Raw genomic sequence first — 16,411 nt, forward strand, 5'->3', positions numbered from 1 at the left:
AATACAGTCTATTGTCATTGCTGTTGGTTGCCCAGCATGATTTGATGCTAAGACTCTACTTCTGAAGAGCTAACTACACATTTTGGTCACAGGACTAAAATGGAGAACTCAGGTTGGGACCAATCAGGAAGCTTCCTACTTGTTGGCTGGCTTTCACCACACCGGAAGGTGCTATACAAGCTGTTGGGAGAAAATTCAACAGTAATGTTACCCAGCTGTGGCCCTCTGGAGCTACAATAATGTTGGCAAGATATTCCTGTGAGTGCAACAGTGACATGAATATTATGAGGGTAACTAATTTCTTTCTAACTAGATAAAAAAAAATAATGTGACCACTAAGGGCAGTGGCTTATCACAGGATGGTCAAAGAAAGTACAAGACTTTTATCTATTCTATCTATTGGCCACTTTGCTGTGTCCTAATCTCAGGCAGATATTAATGAGAGCCTGTAACCATTATTTTAAGTCCAGGTGGTCACTGCACAAAACAGTAGTATTGGCACTTGGAAGTCAGGAGAGATTAAAATCTTCCCCTTAATAAAAGGGAATACAATACTCTATTTTAAAAATATATACTACTCTAATTCTTTCTTTGAGATTACATATAATTTTTTTATCAGATTAACTTCCCCATTCCTACCCTTACCACCTATCAATCTACTACCTACCTCCTTACCCTCTCCAACTTTCATACTTCCCTTTAAAAAATAACTCAGTGAGTTCAATATATGTTGCCCATATACTCAAAGGTGTGAGGCAATCCACAAGTGGAAACAATTTACCAAGTGCCACACCATTAAACAAAAAATATACTCCTCCTCTCCCCCAGAACCTATCAAGTTTCAGTGATTCCTCTGTTAGAAGCTGGGGTTTATGAGTCCTTCCTGCTCCATGCTTCAAGGCTTACTGGCTTGATCCTGTGCAGGTAGCCAAAGCTGTCATGCATTCAAGGATGTAGCCATCCTGTTATGTCCAGAAGGTACTGCTCTGTTCCAGGCCTCCCTGAGCAGCCTTTATAGTCTTTCCTTCCCCATTTGTACAACTGGTCCCTGACTCTCATGGAGAGGCAGCAATCCTTCATTTGTGGTTGATCACTTCACTAAACTTATTCTTCATTCTCTGATTGGTTGTGAATTTCTGTGTCAACCACTAACCATTGCACAAGAAATTTTTGTGATAAGGGCTGAGAATGAAACTACTGGTATAGAGAAACAAGTTTAGAGGGATATTTGATACTACCATCCATTGATCAAAATATTGGTTCACCACTGAGGTTTGCATTTCTGCCTGTGGAATGGGCTTTAAATTCAATTACAAAACATTTGATTACTCTCATAACATCCATGTATCTTACTATGAAGTTTAATATTGTAGTTATAAGACTTACAGCTGAGTGAAAACAGTTTATGATCTTCCTGAGCTGAGAACCTTCTACAATTTCCTGTGTGAGGTAATTCAAACTCCAAAGTCAAATCTTTCAACTTGTATATTTCATTGAAGTACCAATAGAGTCCAGGAAATTAGAAAAGGGCCACTATAGTGTGTGTTTGTGTGTGTGTGTGTGTGTGTGTGTGTGTGTGTGTTTAAGAGTTCAGATGGAACTACCCTATACACGGAATAATGTCCTTCCTAAAAGCCATACCTTGCCAAATAAGCCCAGTGCCAGGTATGGGACACCTCCTCTAGAGTTGTGGGTGAAGAATATCTCAAAGATCCCCCAAAGAATACAGGCTATTGCTCTTGGTTGCTCACCAGAATTTGAAGATAAGTCCCTATTGCTGAAAAGAGGGCACACTTTTTTCACAGGACACAGAAAGCTCAAGTTGGTACTGAGAAGGCTGGCTAGCTTTCACAATTCTTTAAAGTGATCTTTGTTTCAAAGTATAACAGGATGTGCATAATGCAGGATATCTGTGTCTGTAGATGAAAAGCTCATTATCTTCTCATAGTATTCAGCAGCCTCACCTGATTCATGTATTTTCATTTTTGGCAAAGGATCAAGAAGCAGACTCATGAAAATATTTTTGTTTGTTTGTTTATTTTTGTAGTAAGTAATATATCCATTCTCTTGTAAAGTTGAGAAAATATGCTTTGGGACTTTTTTTTTTTTCTTATTAGAAGATTTAAATTATGTGCCCTGAACTCTGGGGCATAGTGTCATTCAATATATTTTGAACATAATGGTTTTGGTAAATCAACACTAACATATGCACTCCATAAATGTCAAACATAAAATGCTATACTTTCAGCATTCTTTAATGCCATGAAAAGCAACTCAGCATCCCAGCCATCTGAAATATCTACAGTGCAGCTCAGCTCATTCATACCTGAAACGAAGAAATTTCCATATAGCTATTTGTATGGCAAACAAGGGGGAAAATGTTTTTGATAACTATTCTGAAAAACATGCGCTAATATGAATATGCATGTTTGAATTTCTACACTTTTATTAATGTATATCAGTTAACTAAGGGATCTCATTTAGACATTTTAGACATGTAGAGAAAATATTTTGAGTATATATAGTATACTCAAATATATAACTGTATTATCTATATAAATATGCATATATAGAAAATCATATAATATAAAATATGATACCCATTTGATTGAATATTTTAAAGTTAGCTTCTACATCATCCATTCAAGATATATATTACTGCTGCATAATGCAGTAAAACAGAGAGGATGAATATAATGTAAACTACTGGAGAAAGTCACAGTGCTCATGAATGATACTAACAAAAGCAGGGACAATTGAACCTGGTGCAAATGGAATTCTGTCTTCATTATATCAAGACCTCCAATTATTTCTTAAAGTAAGGAGTGGCCCATCTGTTACAGATTATTTAAAAGGAATTTTTAAAAAGTGCTTATAATCCTTGTCAAGCTATTAAATGATACATCAGAAGACTCCTATGTAGCCTTGGTCTGGATCAAGATTTTGATTCAAAGCATTTAAATTATGACATCCTCGAACAGAGTGACTGGCCATACCCACCACCTATTTCATAGCAAGCATTTTAGTGTGGCTTATAGAAAACAAGCAAGGAAGGAAAAAAAAAACTTATGACCCAGTTTTCTATTTTACACAAAAATGGATAAAAATCTAAGGAAGTAATTCTTAGGTACTTCGGTTTTGTCACCTAAAACGAAAATAACTGACTACTGTTCACTTTGTGGGAAGAAGAGGCTCCATGGCTGAATCAGAAATCAGTACTGACTATAATGATCAGTTCTATTATTTTTACATTTAAAAAATAAATATACTAAAGAGTATACACTGTACTCTGTCCACATCAGATAGTTATGCTGATGGATCATATAGAACTGGTGTTTCTTTATGAAAATGTATTTTAAAATTTCTATGTATAGGTATTTAGTCTTCATGTATGTATGTGTATCATTTACATACCTGGTGTTCATGGAGGCGAAAAGGTGTTGGCTCCCCTGACACCAGAGTTAGAGATGGTTGTGAACCTCTATGTGGGTGCTAGAATTGAACCTAGGTCCTTTGGAGGAGCAGCTCAGTGCTCTAAATCACCGAGCCTTCTCTTCAGCTTTACACTTATTTTTTTTTTTCCAGCAGTTCTAATAGTGGAATACCAATAACAACAACAATAACAGCAACATATCTACTTCAAATAGGAGTTTCTACTTGTATACTTCGTTATCACTATTTTTAGTAATGCACTAAAAATTTTTACCCTTCATATCTGTTTCTCCAGAAAGTTCTCTATGGCATTCTTTTTCTTCAGGATTAGGGATTGAACACAGAGCACTGCACATATTGTATCCCCAGGCTCTATGAGGCAAGCCTGAAATCAAACATGGTGCCTGGGAAAAGATGTGTTGACTATCATGACAAAAATGAAGTTCTGGGAAGGATAAGTCTCTCTGTGTAGACATTAACAGAAGTAAATGCCAATTGTAAATGTACAAACATAATTTTAAATTTAACTTTCACAAAGAACTTGTTAAATTCATCTTATGTCCTTTACTGAGTCAAATCAATATAAAGAAAAGAAGACCTGTATTCTTGGAGGAGCCTTGGGGGCCTCAACTCAGACACTAGCTCTGTTCCTTAACAATGGTGGAACTTGCAATAGGTTTCTTACAAGTCAGGTGCTTCATTTGTACCAAGAGGAAAGATAACTAAAGCTTGATATTTTTACAAGGACAACAAAAGTAGTCACCAGAGGAGCTCTGACATAGAGCCCTCTTGACTTAAAGGACTGGATGTCATTACGTGGCTCTACCATCACAGTGAGTTGCTTGTGATGCTTGTCCTCTCTTGCTCTGTGTCTATTTCTAGATAATAAGAAAACCATATGGTAGCTTTAGAACAAGTTCTATTTGTGAGGGCTGGAGAGATGGCTCAGTGGTTAAGAGCAGTGACTGCTCTTCCAAAGGTCCTGAGTTCAAATCCCAGCAACCACATGGTGGTTCACAACCATTTGTAACAAGATGACACCCTCTTCTGGAGTGTCTGAGGACAGCTACAGTGTACTTACATATAGTAAATAAATAAATCTTAAAAGAAAAAGTTCTATCTGTGAAGTATGGGGTGGGGTGGGGTGAGGATAGGCAGAAGGAGGGATGCAGAGAGAGAGAAAGGAATGTACATGTCCAAGTGTGCTGGATTTCAATTAGGGACAATACTCCACATGACTTTCTTCTTGAGAAATATGCAATTCATGTACATGTTCTTGGTCAGAGCATGTACAGTATTTTGATGTTCCTGCCCCATAAAGCCTTTACATATTAAAAGAAAGTATTTAGTAAAGGAAGAAATTGAATGATTATAGTAAATTTGTTTAAAAAACCTTATTAGTAAAATAATAGATTGGAATTTGGGATTATACTAATCACATATTTCCCCTCATAAGAACATGTCTGTGTTCTGGAGTAACTGCAGAAACCAGGAAAGTGACAAGGAACCATGAGAGTGGGAGGGAGGAACAGTGGGGAGGGATCACAGGTTAGAGGTGATCTGAGGGGAAAATGGGAAAACTGAGGGGATTAGTTACAATGCATAAAGAAGATTGATATATTAGAAAGAAGGAGGGGGTAAGATAACAGTAGGGTGTCTGAAAAGTCATTAGGGATCATATCATCTATATATCTACTTAAAATATCTATAACACATATAAGTTGTAAATTATAATGATAATTAAAGAAATAGAGGTAATGAATTTAAGAGAGAACAAGGTGGGATGCACAGGAAGGGTTAGAAGTAGAGGGACGATAGGGAAGGGGGAAATGTAATTATATTTTAATTGAAAAAATTTTAAAAAGAATGAAGTGTGTGTATTATATATATAACTTCCATATATATACACGTATATATACATATATACATGTGTGTGTATATATATGTATATACATGTATATGTATATATATGTATATATATGTGTATATATATATATACACACACACACATATATATATAATTCTTTGAAGCCTTGGCTGGCAGCCAGTAAGCTCCAGTGATCCTTCATTTCTACTCTTTCTATCAGTGATGGAGGTAGAAATGTGTAGCTGTACTTGACTTTTTATTTGGGTGCTGGACAGTTGAATCTGGTCCTTATGGTCGTGCAAACATTTGTACCAATGAGCCACCTCTAACTATCGCACCCCCCTGAAAAGAATTTGTTGTCTTACTTTATGCTATTTATGTCTGTGGCATTTACAAGGTGACATATTCCATTCCCACACTTCACTAAAGGATGACCTTGTTTTGTTTGAGAAAGAAAGTATAATACAAAGTCATATTGTGATCCAATCTTTCCATTCTGTCTACCCCAGGGGAACAGAGTAGACTCATTTGGCCTTTCTCTCTAGCATACCAATCAGTAGGGACAGACAAAGGCCAGCTTTGGATGAAGGAGACATCAGAGGCATCTGTGTTCCTGGAATCCTAATAGTGTTCAGAAGTCTGGGCTTTATTTCACCATCTGAAGAGAAGAGTGCAGAAGGGCAATGTGTCTGAAATGCCTTTTGCTGCTGATCAAATATATAGCCCTTTAAAACAGGCTGTTTCATGGAGGAAAAAAAAATCTGCCACAAAAAAAATCTGAATATAGTTAACATAGAAATCATACTGTCTGGAATAATGGTTGGAATAAAGGAAAACTTCTTTCATTCTGCCATGGTTTGTCAACTACTAACCATACTTTCAAATACAGTCTGGCCGTTACCTCTCTGGTATGTACTTCTTATATGTCCTGCCCATCAGGAAGGTTAATTAAAGTGGTGAAAGTGCCTACTTTGTGGGTGTAACTCCATGGACAACACAGCACCGAAACATGGCCATTGCTGAGAAATCCCTTATGGATTCAATGAGAAGAAGTGCATGCCTGGACCTCAAACAATAGAAGGAAGAGCCACTGGAGAATGACACACCAAGAAGCAAAAGATTAGGGAGTAATTGAATGAGTTAAGGCTTTTGGATTTGGCATTTAAAAAAAAAATTCTAAGATATACTTCAGTGAATGTTCGCCTTGAGAATAAATCACTTCATTCCATAAATAATTTATATCACTTAGTGAAAAATAAACTAGTATTGCAATGCACTGACTCTGGGTCCAACACAGAAATTGTCAATACTCAGAGAGTTGTCTGCAGTTCATACCTCATCCTTTATCTGAATATCTGCAACCAAAAATGACCTCCAAATCTAAAACATTCTGAGCACAGACAATATATGACATGTAAAATATTCCCGTCTTACTTTGTGATGTGGTATAGTGAAAAGCAGGTGTGAGCTGACACTTGCCCAGTCTTTAAGAGAACAGATTCTCCCAGCCTCTTTAGCTGTGAGAAACTTTGTTTTATGTACAAAGTTATTAAGAATATTACAGAGATCTACCGTCAGGCTGTGTGTACAGGGCGTATATGAAGTGTGTGTGAATTTTGTGTTTTGAGAGATTTGAGTACTCTCTCAAAAGATATCTCGCTATGTTGTGCAAATACTTGGGAATCCAGAACTGAAGCTTAAAATGGGAGGTCAGCAGCAATCACTATAAAAAGTGAAGTTATAAACACAAGATGGGAGCTATTGGAACCCGTTCCCATTTAGCCAAGAGTAATGAAGTAAGCAAAATAGCAAAGCCAGACTTGGGACCTTGAATTAATATGAAATAAAATACTCATTATCTAAATGAATGCTGTATTTGGGAGTCTTTCTTTATAATGACTTAGTAGAAAATTTCACTTCAGAAGCTTAAGATTGATGTAGGAAGCCATTTCATAAGCACATCGCCATTAAAAGATGGCATTTGGCTTGCCGTTAGTATCAGAATGCCTTGTCGTTGAACGCTTTGTGCGCGTGTGCCTGTGAATCCCAACGAGTGCCCTTGGTCACGTCAAATGGCCTGATCGTCTCACAGCCTATCGTGAGTCGCCACGTCTGAGGCGGGCATACGGCCCTATATAAGGGAAGGGTTTTGATATAGTCGGGGCTCTCCTCCTCCTCAACTGAAGCTAGTGAAAGTAAAGTTTGTACTGCAGAAGGATCCGTGTGTGCCGCGTCTTTCCTGCCGGCGGGAGATAGCGCGGGACAGATTGAAGCATACATATGTTATCAAGGGTATACTGTTATACCATCATTTATGTTTAAAAATAAATATAGAAAAAAACAAAAGGTAGGATGCCAAAAGAATAGCCAAGTCCTGTGAACTTGACATGGTACCCTCAGGGACCCTTATCATGATACCATGTCACATTTCAGCAGCTGTAACTTGCTTTGACTGCTGTCATCAATCTGTGTGGGTAGCCAGGTACTTTTAAGAACCAGAAAAGTAAATGGATGGTTTCATTTTAAAAGGAGACTGATCCTTAATGCATGAGAGGGTCCTATAAAAAGACTAGGAATGACATTGAAAATGCTGTCCCTTCTCCCTGTTTCTTCAGCTATCTAGAGATAAGAAGATGCCAGTCACAAAACACATGAGCAGAGGCTACAATGTTCCCCTTTGCAACTTTCTGAGAGAATGCTCTGTTTCCATTTTGTGAGGGCCTTCAACTAGACTAGACTTTACTCACTTCTTTAGCACACTATGAACTAGCATGAGAAGGCCTGAATGTCTCAGCTTTCCTTTGGAGCTAGGCGAATATCATTTTGGAGGAGAGAATTCTGAATATGTCAAACAAACAATTTCATTTCTATGTAACTGACCTTCCCCCACAAGAAAAAAAGAAAAATACAGTCATGCATGCCCTGCACAGTTGATAAATATAGGGGTACAATGGCAGTCATGGTGTTGTTGAACTTTAAGTGATAACCTTGTGTTGAACTGGTATTTAAAAAAAGTGTTGTTCGGGGGACAGACATCCTTTTTTTTGACCCTGATAAAGTCATTGAAACCACTGGGCTTCAGTCTTCCCAAGAATGGCCCTAGAGCTGATGCAGCATCTCAGGGAGGCAGTGTGTGCATGACCACAAGTGCACCATCGGTCCGATGCTTTCATCTCTCTAATCTACTGGAATTCTGACCCTCCCTAAATACAAACAATATAAAACAAGTTGACTTTAAAGGTCCCTGATGAATCTGTGGCTCTTAGGACAAAATGTAGAGAATTGTCTGATATATTCATAAAGTAGCAAGAAAGGCATTTAAAACTTTCCACAGTCTCTAGTCCACCCCTATTATGCTGGCCTCCTTTATAACCCAGGAGTTTCTGACTAAAACTTTTCAACAAGTGTCTGCACAACTCAGGGAGCACCAGCCATGCAGCACTCTCTTAGGAAGGGGCCTTTAGGTCTGTGAAAGCTGTTGCTGGACTCTTATCTTCACCCCTGCCCAGTAACATGACCCTTCGCTGGCTAGTTAGCAACTCTGATTCTGTTTCCTTCTCTGTAGAGATAGTAAATTGTATTTCCAAAGGGTGTATTCATGCCAATAACATAACATATTAGAGAGGCTTAAGAAGGGCAGAATACCAACATCAATCTATTTTCTAAAACATCACAAGCTGTCATATTTCAAAGTAAAGTGAGCATTGGCATCTGCAACTTGTGACCTGCATATAAGGTGATAAGAAAAGCTTTTTTTGAAATTAGGAGAATGTAATCTACTGAAGATGAAAGGAGTTCACAAAATAAAGGGGGTGATCCAAGAAACGCCATTTTTTTAAGTCTCAGAATTAGGTAATGTGAAGGAAGGAGGATGAATAAGAGTACTGATTCATTAAACTGTGTTGGCCCAACTGTTATCCAAGATTCACAACTGTTTGAATAAGACAGATTGCATTCATTAGGGACATACATGCTGCCAGAAAATTACAACATGCTCAATACGAACAGTTTTGTTCTTCTAAGAAATAGAGGAACAGCCAATATTTAACCCAATAAATTATTTAGTTCCCTAGTCAAGAAATAATTAGACAATAAACTACGCCCTAGGAATTATAGATTCTCAGAACAGTAGAACTGAAATCCTCTAGCCTATTACCAGGTGTTATACCTGGAAAAACTAAAATCTAAAGAAATAAAACAAATAGCTAGGGTGACAGGAAGTAATATTAGTTCTGGTGTCTGGTCTCATTATCTTATTTTTTTTTCTGATGACAGAGAAGCAATCTAGTTTTAACCAATATCAATATTACCTGGATAGCATTCGAATTACGGGTTTCCATCTCAGTGCTGCATCTTTAGGATTCACAAGGAAATAGAAGGTAACAGAAGATAGGGCAAATGGCCAGTAGACCCAGCTGGGTATGACTTTTGAGAAAAGGATGTTCACCGTGAATGGTGACCGTGTGAGAGATGGAGGGGCTCCTATGACATTGGTTCTCCTTCTGGCTTACCCGCTCACAGTGTAGAACACAGGGAAGTTCAATGCTTAGGTAGAGTCCTCCCCAAGAGTCACAGGGGTTCTAGCATGAATGCCACTGGAAATACCAACCTCAGTGAATGTTTCATAACAGGAGTGAATCTGACATTAGGTTAGAAGAGAAAACCACATCTGATGAAGAATAACTAAAAGCTTCCTTTCCTATATAACGCTGCACTCACTAAAAACAGTCACAAGTGGTCCTATCACAACTTACCCTGCCCATTTAATTAACTGGTCAAGGATCGGCTTTTGCATCAGAATTAATGTATGATCTACTAGAGACAAAGGCATAGCAGGGGACTATAGATCCCAGCATATTTTCCAAATAGGTCAGTGTTTGGTGCATCCTCTCTACACTTGTTTTTCAGTTTCATGAAGTATGAAGTGTCCTCCTTAAAGAAAATATACACCATCCATCATCTCACCTGTTTGAGAACTAAACAGGGGAGCTACAGTATAAGACTGCCTTGATGCATAAGGAAGATGTTCCGAGGTCCCTAAGATGTAAATAACTACAGGAACAATAAGAAAGTCAGCAGTGTATTCTCAAGGGAACATCTCATAGACAAATAGCAAAACAGGCATGAACGTATGGATTGTTCTCACAGAGCAATGCACTGTACCCCATAGTCTTATGGACGACAGGAGAGGGCAAGGAGAGGATGCAACATCTCTAATGAGACCGTCTCTTAGTATTTGATGATGGCAAAATTGGCACAGTTAAAAATTTTTTTTTCTAAATCAGAAAATAGGGCAGTGCAAAGACCAAGGTTATAAAATATCTTCCCCAATTTGGAGAGACATCAAGGCTTGAATGATTAGCCACTTGGGTTTCCTAAAAGCTGTGACACTGGAAAGACAGATGTGGCCACCCTTAAATGGTTCTCTTTGTTTTCAGTGCCAATGTTTGCTCCTTCAGCCTGGCCTAGAATACCAATTTGCCTTTGTGTGCTGTTCTTGAATAAACAAGAATGGCTTTAGATAGACAGTGTTACAGTCTAAATGTGAAATGCCCTCAATAGGGTCATGTGATGGAACACCTGGTCTCCAGTTGGTGGCACTGTTTTTGGAGGTTGCAGAACTTTTTGGACATGGGACTTACATTGTGGATGGACAAAGCAACAGGCTCTCTCTGCTTCACAGACACAGCTATTCTAGCCATCCTAACTGTCAATGCATTTCCCCCCAGGAAGGACCTGCATTCCTCTCAACTATCAGCCACAATAAATCCTTTCTTTCTTAAGTTGTTTCAGTCAAGTGTTCTATTACAGTAATAAAAAAAAAAATGAGACAAGAAAAGACAGTGAGGTCAGTTTCAGGAGGAATTTGAAAAATATCTCAAGAAGAAAAGCAGGAGGGATACAGAAGAGAGTTGTGCAATAGAATTATAGCAAAGGTAACAAAGGGATCAAACTGGAAAGCTTTCCTAATAAATAACAGAGATAGGTTTGTTCTCATGTGCAAACCATTTTAGTTAAGTAGAAATGCTTTCTAAAAAGATCAGCTTTAGATGAAAGCATGCCTTTGCCTCTAAACGTGGCACATCACAACTACTTCTGAGCATTCTGATGCTTCTGTTTGGTTTTAATTATGTTGCTCAACACCCAGCTTCTTCTATGAAAAAGAGTGTTGGTAAATAGGATAGCTAAAATAGAGTAAGTGCCTACTTACCTCCCATAATTTTGGACTGGCAGTTAATAAACTCTGGCTTCCTGTCTGTGAGGTACCTCTGGCAGGTGTGGTGGAGGATCTGGAAGAAGGTGCACTTTTCTGAGGCCGTGCTAGCAACCCACTGGTCAAAGGCATTTTCAAACAACAAATCAAACTCTGCAGAATCCTGGAAGAGACAGTGGAATAACTACTGATCTTGACCTACACAAACTTCTGCTATGAGCTCTGTCTCGTCAAAAGATGCATAAAAACTAAAACAAAGACTCCCAAGATATGAACCACACATTTCTTCTCTACCAGAAACTAAATTCATAGAGAGTTTGCATGTCTCTGTCAAGCTAATAAATCCAAACTGTACTGTATTTAGAGATGTCCCTGCAGGAGTTAAGACTTGTATCAGAATTCTGACCATATATCATCTACCCAATTACTAGAAAAAACAAGATTCCTCCAAGTTCTCAGCATTGTGATTTGTTAATATTTTATACATGGGTTGGAAAGGACTTCCCCTTGTTACTCTAGCACTTCATTGATATTTGGGGTTTTTATGATGTGTATGCACAAAAGGAAATGGGTCTTTTGAGTAGATGTTTATATCATAACATATTTCGGTAGGAATCATAATTCATTATTTTAAAGTGCTGTTAATTTTTTTGGCATTAGGAGGCCAATGAAAATTTGACGAGCCCATGGTTTTCATAGAGACACTCAGGAGCATGATTCTTTGAACTCTGCCCTGTATTGATACATATTGCTGCAGACAGCATCTTTCCACATGCATTCTCTTGGATTTCTCTATCAAACATGAAAGATTTATAATTTCCCATAGGATAGTAACAGTGATGGAAAAGTTTTGATCACACAATTGAAAAAGCCTTGTAAGAATGACTCTAACTACCATCGCCACCACTGTGCTAAAGCGGAGTCATCATGTGAAGAGAACTCCTTTGCTCAGCATTGGAAAAATTCACTCACCCGATTAGGATCAATACCATTAACTTGGCGAAGTTGCTCAAGCATCCATTGGGATCTTCGGACGAATGATGTGGAGCCCTCAAACTGTTTGACCTTCGTGATAGATGCCTGTGTGGGTTTCTTGTTTGTCACTGCCAAAAGGAAAAAAAAAATATTTATACTCGGATTGATGGGCAGGTAAATTGGCTCATTTCCTCTTTCTGTGTTATTTTTAAAGGACACCAAATAGGCGTGTGCAGGAGAGAAGATGAGCATTGCCTTTGGGGAGAGATGAATGCAAGAGAAAAAGAACTTATAACCTCCCCTCTCAATGCAGCTTCTAATACAATTGTTGCTTCATTGGCCTCCACACAATTGAACTGAAGATATCTGAACTGAATAACACCAAGTAATTTAATAGAGGCTACAAGTGCACAATTGCAGCTCTCAGGAAAAAAGGTGTACAGGGCAATCAGACACCAGGCAGGGCTCATTAGGAAGGCTGAATTTTAAGTGAGGGGAAGGTTACCAATTCCTTGTCTTATTTTCAGTTTTATAGTTCATTGAAAATACTGAAGTCTCAGTAATAAACTGGACTTTATAGCATGACCCAGTTTGTATCTAGTTTGCATCTGATTAAGACTATCTGCCTGACATCCTGGGCACAGTTCCAACACAAATTCTTTTATTCCCTAAACCTGAGGACCAGGGCAATCATTCCACCTTGAGCAGTTCTTAATCGCCTATGCTGCAGGCAGGTGGACAGCATCTTCTCTCAGGGGATGTTAAGCACAGGTTCTGGTAAATAGGCATCCCAGACATTTCCACCTTTGCTTATTTGGGGATTTGAAGGTTCAAGGATGGTGGAGGAGGTAATTACATATGTTGACAAGTCTTTCCAATGAGCTACTGAGCCATATGTGTAGAAGTTAGTGAGAGTAAATAGGAAAACCACTTAACACCACTGGCTGCAATGCATTTGATCCCAGTCACTGCCTTTAAGAGAGTGCATCTGGGGAATACTTCCCCCTTGATTCTAATAGCTATGCAGATACTTAGCAGGTGGCAAAAAGAGTTTCCAGACATAAGGGAGAGAAAGAAATTGCTCTAATAGTTGGTGAGAAGGCTCTGTGGGGTTGCAGAGATAGCTCCAAAGGTAAGAGGACTTCTTTCTCTAGCACAGGTCATGAGTTTGGTTCCTAGGACCCATGATGGGAGGCTCACAATTATACGTAACTTTAGCTCTAGTAGTGGAGAGGCAGACTGACAGACAGTCAGAATCACACACATTTTTAAAAAGAAGCCTCTATGGTTCAGGTATCCTAAAGCTTATTATTGAAGTAGAAAAGCCTAAGAAAGAAGTCAAAGGGGTCACCCTGCCATTAACTGTGGTAAAAGTCGCCAAGTCGCAGCATGACTTTATGGCCTTAGAACAATCTTCCTAGTTCCTAACCTGAATTTAGCCAATGCTTTAGCTTGTTATCTATTACTTCAGATATATTTGGATAAAAGATTCTGAACACTTCACCTCAATTGCATTTACTTCTGTAGTTAGCAAGCCATCATTCCCTCAGTACCCCAAACACAAGAAGTGCTATAGTGTCTGATCACAAATAGCCTCTCAGGACATTTTCTAGCTCCATGGTTCTCAACCTGTGAGTCATGTCCCCTTTGGGAGTTGAAAGATCCTTTTTCAGTGCTTTCCTGAGACCACAAGAAAACACAAATATTTACACTATGATTCATAAAGTAGCAAAGTTGCCATAATGAGGTAGCAATGAATATAATTTTAAGGTTCTAGGTCTTCACAACATGAGGAACTGTTAAAGGGTTGCAGCACAAGAAAAATTTAGAACCAGTGCTCTAGACTCTTGTAACCATTGGGAATGATAGCTTTTCTACACACACACACACACACACACACACACACACACACACACACACACACCTCCTGTAATGAAAAAAAGACTTGGATAGGTTTCTCTGTTAGTTGTCCTCTGAGCTTACACTTTCTTGTTAAAGAAAAAAAACACCTGGTATATATTCAGGCCCTAAAATGTCCTTAAAATATTAAAGACTACTTTTCAATAACAGGAAACATGTGTGTTAGACATGTGTATTAGATACACACCCCTGAATACTCAGAGGATTTCCTCCCTTGTTTATGTAAATCATACAACATTTCAGCATCCTGGGAAACTGCAGATTTTCCTTCTAACTTCAGTTACAGTTGTTATGAACACCTATTTTTACTCCTGGCCTGTTTGTTTCCAAGTAGTTTATAGGATTATAAAAGCTCTCACACAATGGAGGAGCACTGTACATTCCTGCATGTTGAAGATGTACACGTCAGGAAGGTAAGTTCCACTGGGTGTTTGTCATTGAAATGAACTGGCCAGGAACCCCACCCACAGTGACCCAAGTCCCCACAAAATTCCCCAGCAGAGACCTCGCTATAAAGTATATAGTTACAGTCCCATCCTCTCTTGCCTCATTTCCACTATTAGTTTATTGCTTGCCCAGTTCTTGGCATCTGGCTAGTTTTCCTGGGCACCAAGCCCAGTTTGCTTTGATTTTTGTTTATTGCTATTATCTCCAACATCCTAGTTTTGAGTCTGAATCAGGTGCCTTAAAATCATGTTATTATATACACATTATTATAGAATTAAATGAGATTTTCCTTTTACAAAATCAAAATACTTAAACACTATACCACTCCAGACTATCCACTCCAGACTATACAAAACTTGAAGAAAATGTAATCTAATTCCTTCCTTGTTTTGGGAGTCTCAGGCTAATCTTTAAAATTAAAGCCCTCAAATTTCATGTGTCCAGTGAAGACTGTAGTCTTCCAGGAAGTTAGTTAAAAACAACTCTTCAAATGCAAACTAATTACCTGGATAGAAAATATCATAGTACTCAGATCAAGCCAATCAAAATTTCAGCATCGATGATGGGGCTGAGCTCTACCTAACAGAAGCATTTGATTGGCTCCGGGTTTGTAGAGGGTTTGGGGGTGAGGGAGGAGAGTCAGTTTTCATCAAAGTTGTGGCCCCTGATAAGTTGTTCATGCTTCAGCAGTTGACCTTAAACCCATGTCCATATTGGAAGCACTAATTGTAGTCAGTGATAAAGGCAAGGGGGAGTTGGAATTGAAGAGTTTGTGAGTTTGTGTGTGTGTGTGTGTGTGTGTGTGTGTGTGTGTGTGTGTGTGTGAGAGAGAGAGAGAGAGAGAGAGAGAGATATCAAAATACATTGTATATATGCATGATATTCTCAAACAATAAATAATATATTAAAAATGAATGTCACAGTTCTGTGTTCTTCACTACCAATGTAAAATACATTCCTCAATTGATTATTTTTCAATAAGTTTAAACACCAAGTAACTACTGTAATTTACATTGTGCATTCAATAACTATGAAAGACAGGCAAGGGACTAGAAAGATGGCCCAGTTAAGAGCACTGACTGCTCTTCCAAAGGTCCTGAGTTCAAATCCCAGCAACCACATGGTGGCTCACAACCATCCGTAAAGAGATCCGTAAAGAGATCTGAAGACAGCTACTTACACATACTCATACATAATAACAAAAAATAAATCTTTGAAAAAAAAAAAAGACAGACAGAAACAGGTATTTATAGTAGCAGGTGGGTATGACAGTCCAAGGAGATACTGCAGTATCAGTCATCTTCCTTGGTTCTCAACACTAACTGAGCATCAGGAACACCTAGCCCCTTGTACAGCAAATACAATGAACTGTGTGAATGGAGCCCTTGGGAACATGGCTCTGACATACACATATTAAATCTACCTGGTTAATTCCAAAGCTGATTGACTGCCAAGAACCACCAGACTTATATCTATCCATTTAACAAATATCTAAGAAGCACTTATATTTTATGAGTAACTCCAGGACTTAATAAATTTCCTCAACTCCCCCTAGT

At 38.5% G+C, this 16,411-nt stretch overlaps 1 protein-coding gene across 6 annotated transcripts in view; it reads right to left on the reverse strand.

The window, feature by feature from the left end:
* Stxbp6 (syntaxin binding protein 6) overlaps positions 1-16,411 on the reverse strand; it is a 233,934-nt gene that overhangs the window by 31,181 nt on the left and 186,342 nt on the right. For 5 of the 6 annotated variants that reach the window (XM_031357476.1, XM_031357479.1, XM_031357474.1 and 2 more), the window contains 2 exons: positions 12,486-12,616; positions 11,511-11,676 (listed from right to left, as the gene is read on the reverse strand). In XM_031357476.1, coding sequence (XP_031213336.1) covers positions 11,511-11,676; positions 12,486-12,616 — 297 coding nt within the window. The remainder of the gene's footprint in view (positions 1-11,510; positions 11,677-12,485; positions 12,617-16,411) is intronic. The other variant, XM_031357477.1, reaches the window with a different exon arrangement.

Source organism: Mastomys coucha, unplaced genomic scaffold (assembly GCF_008632895.1).
Source record: "Mastomys coucha isolate ucsf_1 unplaced genomic scaffold, UCSF_Mcou_1 pScaffold6, whole genome shotgun sequence".
In the NCBI taxonomy this organism is placed as follows: Eukaryota; Metazoa; Chordata; class Mammalia; order Rodentia; family Muridae; genus Mastomys; species Mastomys coucha.